Source organism: Chiloscyllium plagiosum, unplaced genomic scaffold, assembly GCF_037043375.1.
Source record: "Chiloscyllium plagiosum isolate Xiang-an unplaced genomic scaffold, Cpla_swu_hap1 HiC_scaffold_6, whole genome shotgun sequence".
NCBI lineage: Eukaryota > Metazoa > Chordata > Chondrichthyes > Orectolobiformes > Hemiscylliidae > Chiloscyllium > Chiloscyllium plagiosum.
The window spans coordinates 82,710,630-82,720,450 of NW_028270144.1; the positions used below are offsets into that span (position 1 = coordinate 82,710,630).

The window sequence follows — 9,821 nt, forward strand, 5'->3', positions numbered from 1 at the left end:
ATGACCTTGTGTTTATGGAGACTGGAATGTGGGAAACCAGCCAAGAATGCTTGGTAAAGTTGAGTCTAGGGGTAACAAAGGCATGATTTGGATTTCAGCAGCAGATAAACTGAGACGTGGATGGTGGTTTTGCAGAAATGGAAATAAGTGGTGCTAGTGATGGCTTGAATATGTAATCAGAAACACATCTTTCAATCAAAAGTGACACCAAAATTGTGAACAGATTGGCTTAATTTCAGGTGATCGATGGAGTCAACAGCTAGGAAATGGAGCTTAGAGTGCAGTCATTTGATGGAAGCAACACTGAAGCTTTCACCATCGCTAGCCATAGCTGCAGACTGCAACATGCCTGTGAAAGTGTATGGTGTGACAATAACGTTTGGATTCCCTGAATAAAGTGTATCATGCAATGACCATACAAGTTCTGGAGCTACAGTAAATATGTTCTGAGGTATGGCCACAGAATCCCCTAACTTCCAACATCTTCAGGAGGCTTATGTGAGACACTTGATTAAAAGCTTTTGCTCAATGATGAGAACAATATACTGTAACTCGGCTTTCTCTGAGTCTTACAATGTCCCATGATGAAGTGTTGGTAGAACTAGGTAATTAGATTTTGGTTTAAATTGTCCATTTTTATATTGTTTTCATTGTAATGCTAACAAGATCATGGCTCCTTCAGCCATTTCTCACTCTGTATTTTGTATGAATTGCATGTACTAATTTTAAAAAATGTATTAACGAATAGCCATTCTTGAAACAGATGATTGTAAAAGTAATGTACCTTGTTGAAGTTATAGCTAGCCAATTGATATTATTAGTAAACAAAATAAGATAGAGTTCTCATACAAAGCATTATTGAAGTCTTATCAAACATTTTAGTAAGATGTTTAAACAAATGAAAGATGAAAATAAATACTAAATAAACTTACCAAGCAACATCTCAGCACCCACTTATTAGGTTAATATTAGCCTAACTGAGAAGTAGCATACCAAATTCTTATCACACATTTAAATAAAATGTTTGAAGAAAGGCTTATTTCTGAATCTTGGGTAAGTACTTGGGAAAGCATCATGGCTTTGTGGAAGTCTGTTTTAGAAATCTAGTCCAGTCATCTAGTAATTTAGTCTAATAGATTAAAACTAATAGAATAGAGTCATACATTCCTGTCTTTTTTTGAATCAAGTGTTAACAAATGAAAAATGTAAATAAATATTAAATAAACTTATCAAGCAATATCTAAGAAACAAATTATTAGGTTAATATTAGCATGACTTAGAAATGGCATACTGAAGATTGAGAGAATAAGTAGAGAATAGATCGGAGTAGGGTTTTCTCACTAGGGAGATTCTGAACATTCTACATGGCAATCTCCACAGCTGGATATAGGATCAGAAACCTGAGGGAGCGAAAGTGACCTACTTTTCTATCGATTGTCCAACCATCTGAAGCTGTTAGAAAGTCACTTCAAGTTTGTTGAGTGTAGCTTTCTTTAAAGAAATTTTTATAAATTTATAAATTTCTCTCCAACTAAGTTTTGTTTTGCCTTAAATATTTAAGTTTTGCATGAGCAAAATCGGTTTATCCAGTCACTTAGACTTGATGTGGCTGAAATCAAATTAATATTGACTAAATTAAGTTATACTTGATGAATAATTTCCAGTGACACTAGTTGTATGAAAATATCAACAGAATCTGCACCACCCATACATTTTCACAAGAGAAAAGTTGAATACCTTATAACTTCAATACTCTGTTATCAGTCGTTTTGAGTTTCATTGGTATGCTTCTAAATTGAAGCCAGATTTGGAATTTCTAACATGGAGAATATCCACGTTTCAGATAAAATACACACTTTAGACTCTGATGGGCAGTTCCAACGTGAGCTAATGGTTCCAGTCACTCGGCTCCAAACTCATTACTTTCCCTCATTTGATCTAATACTAAGCTAGTTGTTACCTACCAGATGTCATTCATTCACAATCCCTTCTCTGCAATGCTATAAAATAGGAACTTCTTGCATGCAGAGATTACACTGGAATTTCCAATACCAGTTCAACATTCTACACTAATGGTGTAACGAGATCATATTATAGAAAAGGGATTCAAAATCCAATTCTGATTGGTTTAGGCTAAATTGGACTTCATCAGAGCAGATGGACTTGACTGGTCAATGCAGATGAAATGAACCGCACGATGTTATTGGCAGATTCGACAGAGGGCACAGGGATCGAAGTGTACCGCTGGAAATTGGATGAGGTGAATAAGGCAATAGAATCCATCTGCCTCTGCAGACGCCTGTGTACATTCTCTGCTTCAATCCTCCCTTCCCCTGGAATTAATATGACATTTTAAAAAAATATACACTATAGGACCCGAAATTTGGCGAGAAAAACTGCAAAGAACGGACAATATTTGAAATGAATGGGAAATAGCAAGTAACTGGATGAGATCAGTGATATTTTTGGTTGTCTAAGAGAATACGTACTTCCGGTTATTGGGGCTGTGCTACTCACATTGTTTCACTGAACTGCCTTAACATTATTTCGTTATTTGAGCTCTTAGCTTCCGGAACAGCAGGACTCGCCACTCAACCAAGGTAGGAAAACCCATCTGGAAATCTTTCATTTTAAACTCCAAGCAAAGAGCATTCGAAGTCACTTTGAGGAGAACTAAGTGTCTGTTTTTTTAAATTCTTTTGGAGTAGCTCTTTCCCATAGGCGTGTAGCAGAATCGGTCTGTAGTTTTGTGTTTGCTGCTTGCGTGTGCCCACCGCTCTGCAAAACTGACTTGATTGGCAGTTTAATCCGCCCCCTTTATTAATGCTGCAACTGACTTTTTTTGCGTCCTTTATAACAGATCAACCAAACGTTACTTTACTGCTATTCCCGGGGTAGGCTATGATTTTTTTTTGTTTGCGTGGCTGTTATCTTTGTAACGAGCACACGTTTGGACTTCTGAGAGTGCGGAGATAAAAGTGATGAAGTGATTGCAGAGACTGAGCTGTAAGTGAGTGATGTAACTGAACTGGAATAAAGATTTGTTACGTGTAAAAGAAATGTGACACAGCCGGCTCCCAGCATTAATATTGTAGAACTAGCTTGAACCTATGCACCCTGTGCATGCTAGCCGCTAAGAATGCAGTTTTCTTCATTATTTTGACTGCCATCAACTAATGTTTCAAAACAAATCTGCGCCTGTCAGACTGAGTGAGTGCAGCGTAAATCAAAGCGAGCAGACGAACAGCAGTCTGGCAATGAGCATAGGGTTATTTGGGCTGAGGTGAATGATGTTTCTTTCTCTCTGTCTCTCTCGTCGCTAGCCTTTTTGTTACCCCCAGCGATTGCTTCATCGCACAACGTTATGGAATAGACAGACGCGCATAGACGCATTACACCACCAGTGGTGAACCGTCTTTTCTCTTTGCATTGCACCCCCATCACAAAGCCAACCAGCGTGTGACCTTTTGCTTTGAATTTTGAAACAGTTCTTTATTTTATTTTGTAAGCACAATACAGTTGTGTCTACATGCCATTCAGTTGGACCTTGATTGGGGGAGGGGGGGGGGGGGCGGTGGGTGGTTTCATGTCATTTAATATCATATTGTTGACACCATTGCCTGATCTTAAACTTGCACATTGGAATTCTATTTGCCTCTAACTGGGTCCCTTTCCCGGCAGCCCTGAAGAGGACATTCATTTATCTGGTGCGACTGGTATCATAACGCCAGTGTGAGGGAGCGCGACTGAGCAGCAGCCCTGAGTAACGGATACTTACCTGCCCAACAAATGAGTGCCAGGATACACAAAGATTTGTCGCTTTCTTTGTCCTCTTGCAGTGGAAACAGGAACTTTTCTCACGCCAATGGCACCTGCGTAACCGAAGTGGGAAAGTTAATGTACTCCTTCTCCGCTACTGTGGTTCTTATCGTGTTGGTGACGCTGATCGTCGGCGTGATTGCCGTCTCCCTGATCACCTTTCACTTCCACAAAAGCAAGATGAAGAAGCGGAAGATGCAGAGGGCTCAGGAGGAGTACGAGCGCGATCACTGCAGCCCCGAGGCGCGGAATGGTTCCTCACCCAAGGGAGTGGGTGTGATGGGGAGCCCAGTTTGCCAGGCGGCTGCAGTCTCTCTGTCCCCCACACACACAGTGGACTCCTCAAGCCGCCTGGACCCAGAAGAATCCGAATCGGACCTTCACTGTACAGACACTGCGAGGAACCCCGTGTTCCAATCTGTGCTTTTGTAATGAACTACCGCCTGACTGCAGATTACAACAGACCATTGTGATAAATACTTGAACACTGCATAGTTTCAAGAAAACAGAGAAAGGGGGGGGGAGGGGGGTGGTTGAGGGGAAGGCGAGGTCAGACACGGCGCATGGCAAATCACATTAAGCCCGAGATCCTATTTCTTGAAATTAAATATTTGTGTTTATAAAGACGACGCACATATAGCGGAAAATATATGTCAGTTAACTCCGGATTTCCAATTAGATGTATATTTCGTAATTTGATCGTCCGTCTGTAAAGTCTGAGGTTTCACATGGATGTGTAAAGTGTAAACGAGCGAAGGAGACCAACAGAGGGACATTGGAGCAACACTCATTCTGGGCACTGGATACACCCGAGAGAGAGCGAGAGCTGCGGACTCAATAGCAAACGGATCGAGGCGCTGTCCATCAATGATAATATATTTGTATAAATAAAGACGACCATCAGACTTTCCAGCTAAGTTATTTAGATTCCTAGATATTACCACCTTCGGTCCGTTTGTAAATGTGGTTTTGAATTCAGTGTTGATGAAGACTGAGGACAGTAAACCAGTATTCTTACTAACCAGCCCCACAAAACAGAAGAAGCTGGTTTAGCTAGCTAGCGTTGTGATCTGAGCTGTTTTATCCAGATTTGTAAGATCCAAAACTGACATTATTAACTTCAACTTTGTTTCAAACTTCAATATATTATATGTATGACAATTCACCATTTTCAGTTTTTTTTTTATCCAAGTGGATTTGAACTGTACGTGCCTTCCATTTCTCATTAATTTTATCAACAGATATCCCGGGAGTTTGTTCGAGTTAAGAAACGTGTCAATGATGTGTGCTTGCGGGATGGGTAATAGAAATCCAATACTGTCATAAAAACTATGGAAAAAGACACACTTAAACACTAACTGGAGACAAGGCTTTATTAATTAATCGATAGGTGCGCTTTAGATATTAAAAAAAAACTTTGTAAAAGTTTTAGGTCGGTTGAGATACTCAGTGCAGCACTATTGAGAGCGTATGGGTCTCATGCTGGAGATGAATCTTGAAAATGTCCGGGCCTTAGCAACGTTTTGTTGAAGTATTTGTATAATCTGGCGTCTTCACTTCAGTAACCGGTTCATAGATCGTGAAATATTAACGTGAAAATAACAAGGAAACCTTAGCAATTCATGACCATCTGGCTTTTCTATGAGTTACTGGCCTGGTTTTCAAAAAAAAATACCATTTCGAGTCACGTGAAACTAAATTTTATCGTTCCTTTTTGGAACCGTGCCCCGTGTACTGCCCTTGCTAAACGTGCAGCAATGGACTGGATCTGATGTGATTGAAAGGGCATTCTGATTATTTTAAAGTAACTGTAATTTCATTCCTCAAGCTAATGTAGAGATTTATGTAATAACACTCCATCGAAACTGCTGACTTCAAGTAAATCGTTTATAGTCGACAATAAGGAGGCGGTCTTTCTAAACGTTTGCATTACTACCACTCTGTAGATTTCGACAGGAACAGTTTCTATCCATGTACAAGTGAAAGCCTATTTAATTGACGCCTCCTTTCAATAAGGAAAGAAAATGACGGCAATGATTAGGCAGCATGTATCTCTGAAACAACAAGCTTGTTCTTTCGCTCCACAGCTGCCGCTTGACCTGCTAGCTATTCCCAGCATTTTCTATTTTAAATTTCAGATTTCTAACACCCGCAGTATTTCAATGCTGATATTTTAAAATGCAGTTATCCTCCGTCTGTAGTGCTGAAAAGAGCATTCCCTAGAGACGGTTGTCTGTCTGTGTGATTGGAAACCTTAACAAAACATCAAATACTGGCCAGTTTTACTGCCGCCAGACTTCCAGCTGCCACAGTCTTATAACCTCATCGTTTCTTTTGTCACAATTAAACGCTCCAGAGAAATTTCTTATTAATAGTTCGCCATCTGGATCATACAAACATCGAAGCTCATTGTATATATATCCAATAAAGTTATTCATTAGGATCAACGTGTTTTCATCCAAAGAAGTTTCTCTGTGGCTGAAATGTTTTGGTTTGGTTTGCCATTACTTCTGGAGTCTAGTATTTGATTAGCGAGAGTGTGGACGTGTATTAAGCCTGATACCAAATGTGTCCAATCAACATCCTACTTGCAAAGTACATGTTTATAATTTAGTTCAGACTAACAGCCCTGAATATTGGGTTATTTCTTTGAAGTAACTTGAAGTATTGCAATACTGGACTGAATTATTACAATCAGTGCTCAAGGATAAAATCTCTAGAGAAATATTGTAACGTCGATCGCCAAAATGCGTTGGGTCTTATGGTTTGAAGCATTTCTGGACAATTTATATATCTATTGATGTCTGTTCGTCGAATAAGTTTCTACATTAGAATGCTAAAGCAGTTCAACATATATTTACAACCTTGTTTATAATCAGGTGGCACCAATTGTAACGCTAGAATTGGCATTTATGAAAATAGTTTATTTGATTTTGCTGAAGTACAATTATAGCATGTATCTGAAATGTAAAGTCCTTAACTTTCACTCGTGTTTCAATTTTATCACACTTCAAAAATGTACTCGTCGAAAAAAAGATTAATTTATGGTTTTACAACAGTCTCCATGAAAAGGGGGAAGAAGCAGATCAGTTTAAAAAAAAATCTTTGGTGCAGTTGTTTGGAGTCTTTTGAAACAGGGCAACAAAAATATTATGGATGGAAGAGAAATGGCGCTCAACATGTTTTGCATTACTGATCCTTAATTTTTGTAAATGAAGTCAGCGATTGAAAGTACGTATTACAGTGTTCATTGAAAGCTTTGGTTGAGAGTGACTGGACTGTGTAACACAGTGTAACGGGCATCATTCGGGCATTTCAAAAATTAACCACTAAACTCTGGTCGATTTCAAACAGAGATTCTCGGCTCGGGGAACTGAACTACAGTGAACGTTCTGTGATAGGGTGTCCATGGGCATTAACAATTGCATCGCTTGGAGTAGCGGAGAGAGTAACGGTGGCAGGACTCCAGCTTCTTTTGGTAGGGGAAAGGATGCGGTTCCAGCTGGTTCGCCCTGAGGGACCGTTCGCTTGACATCCAGCTCGCTGTTTTCCTAACTGAGCTCACAGGCCCAGAAAGTCGCTCGTGATTTCTTTCGGTCACAGAAAAATCTTAAACAGGGCTGTATGCCAATTCTTCTTTGATGATTCAGACCAGGTTAAGTGTTCACAGCACCTAGAATGCTACGATACAGCGGAAGACGGTTATTAGACTGTCCTTAGTGCGAAAAGATCGAGTCACTTTCACCTGTGTATCGTTTTCAAATGCTTCTCCATTTCCTTTTATGGATTCCACTTTCGCCACTGTTTCTGGTAGGATATCCCATATTCAGATAATGTTAAGACTTCATCTTCACTCAAATGCCAGCCGAGAGGTTCCAGGCTTGTGCGGTGCTGTAGTTAACAAGGAAGTGGCATTCGGTATTTTCATTGACTTGACCCTGTCACTGCGTGGACTAGAGCTCACACAACAAGATGGTCCGAATCACCCATCCCATCAAATAGACAATCCTGACGGAAGTTGTCTGTGTCCCTCATAAATAGTAGTATCTACAAGGCAACAGTTAGCTGTGGCTTAATGTTCAGGTTGGGTGCATGATTTCTAGGAATAAGAATGACCAAAGGTGTAACTATTCTCAAAATAAGTCTGATGAATTGAATGCCTGGGCTTGTACAATGACTACAGGGACACGCAGAGCACTGACAGGCCACACTCACAAAAACTCTGTGCTCCCCCCGTCTCCCTCTTTACACACATCCCATCTACCAACTAAATCATGAGTGCTGTTCACCAAACTGCCTTCTCCAAGCTACAGTCATTCAAGGCGTTTAAAGACGACTCCCCCAATGTCTGGATCTCATTATTAATCTCATCATCTCACTCGACAGTTTGATGAGGCTGCAGTGGATATTTGAAGAAGGGGACTCTATCATTAACAATGAGGCCATATTTCAGCTCAGCAAGCGACACTGGTATAAAAGTAAAATACTGCAGATGCTGGAAATCTGAAACAAACACAGAAAGTGGAGAAGAAACTCAGCAGGTCAGGGCGCGTCTGTGGAGAGAGAGAAACAGAGCCCAGTCTGACTCTTCCCCAGAACCGGGGATTCCCGATCTCCAGCTCCATGCCAGACATTGACAACATGAAAAATAGTGAAGAGATTCAATTGTGTGTATAGGCAAAGGAATACTCACAAAATATGTGGCAGGAAATTGTAGTTTTAACAGACACATGGTTGGATTCAGTTGTGTTACGGAACCCTAAAAGCAACGGTTAAACATACTGTTTCAATGAAAAGTTCAGATAATTGGTCCTAATGTTCTCGCTGTTATCAAACAGAGAATTACCTTCAAACCAATAAGTTAGATACAAAACACCTTTTTACCTACACGCCTGATTTCACAGCCGGTTCACATTCTGTTTTCTGTATATAACCTCTCTGCCCGCATTTATCATTCATCTCGCTTTGCCCCGCTGACTGCAAAATCACTAGAGGCTCCAACTTGATTTTCTATTTTTTTCAGTGAGGTAAGATCGTTTTAAAGTTTTTAAAAAATATATATTTCTTTGGTTGCGTGTTTCTTTTCTATTTGCTCCGTCTGTGTACACATTGTCTGTGTAAGGCAGCCTTGTGCTTGGCCTCCCAGTTGTCTGTTAGCTGTGGCCACAGCTTCAATTCTCAGTGAGTGAATGACTCCACAGGCCCTTGCTGCTCCCCAGGGTACCCTGGTTATCCAGCAGCCCACCCAGTCTGGGCTCCCTTTGTGTAAAGCTCTAGGGAGAGAAGCCATGCACCATATCCCGCCTGGGTTATGGGATGAGCGGTAGAACTCCCGCCCACCCCTGGAATTCAGTCAATGCCAGCCCGCTCCAAATCTCTGCCTGTTCCAGATCTACATCTTCATGGACATTCGCTCGATTAAGTGTGGGCCACGGAACTCTGTGAAAGTAATGAGTGTTGGTAGATGCTGTAATTACATAGCAAGAAACAAGATATTTCTATCTAAACCCAGGAGCTGTGGTTCCATGCTCAGAACATACCTAAGTTTGAAGAGGCCGGAGGTACAGCCGGGTCTTGTCCTGTTCAGTTAGTTTCGGTTCGTTCCATTCGCAATGTTACCTCGTCTCTCTGCGGGGAAAGTGAGGACTGCAGATGCTGGAGATCAGAGCTGAAAATGTGTTGCTGGAAAAGCAAGGGCTGAAGAAGGGCTCATGCCCGAAATGTCGATTCTCCTGTTCCCTGGATGCTGCCTGACCTGCTGCGCTTTTCCAGCAACACATTTTCAGCTCGTCTCTCTGCGGGACGACATCTACAAACAGACTCATTTCTGGAGTTACTACGCCATTGGATTACTTTTTGTCTGGGGCCATCCATCTCAATCGTCTGTCTCCACCCTCTGCACTAACTCCTGGAAGTTATTCAGAACGTAGAAGGTAATTGCCATAACTTAGAAGGCTTTCGAATCGAGTACTGTAGTTACGAGTATTGATCAGTGAGTCTAT

General features: G+C 41.0%; 1 protein-coding gene across 2 annotated transcripts; it reads left to right on the top strand.

Moving 5' to 3' along the window:
• Positions 1 to 2,295: 2,295 nt before the first annotated feature.
• On the top strand, positions 2,296 to 7,053 carry LOC122551058 (uncharacterized protein C11orf87 homolog). 2 transcript variants are annotated; one of them, XM_087988152.1, is made up of 2 exons: positions 2,296 to 2,600; positions 3,682 to 7,053. In XM_087988152.1, exon 2 carries the CDS (start codon positions 3,790 to 3,792, stop codon positions 4,249 to 4,251), a length of 462 nt encoding a protein of 153 aa, XP_087844278.1. In that variant the 5' UTR covers positions 2,296 to 2,600; positions 3,682 to 3,789; the 3' UTR covers positions 4,252 to 7,053. The 2 variants fall into 2 exon arrangements, with proteins under 2 accessions (XP_087844278.1, XP_087844279.1); XM_087988153.1 differs by lacking the exon at positions 2,296 to 2,600 and adding an exon at positions 2,898 to 3,006.
• The last annotated feature ends 2,768 nt before the right edge of the window (positions 7,054 to 9,821 follow it).

Excerpts from the sequence above, each read along its gene's own strand:
- LOC122551058 (XM_087988152.1), top strand. The coding sequence starts at position 3,790 with ATGAGTGCCAGGATACACAAAGATTTGTCGCTTTCTTTGTCCTCTTGC.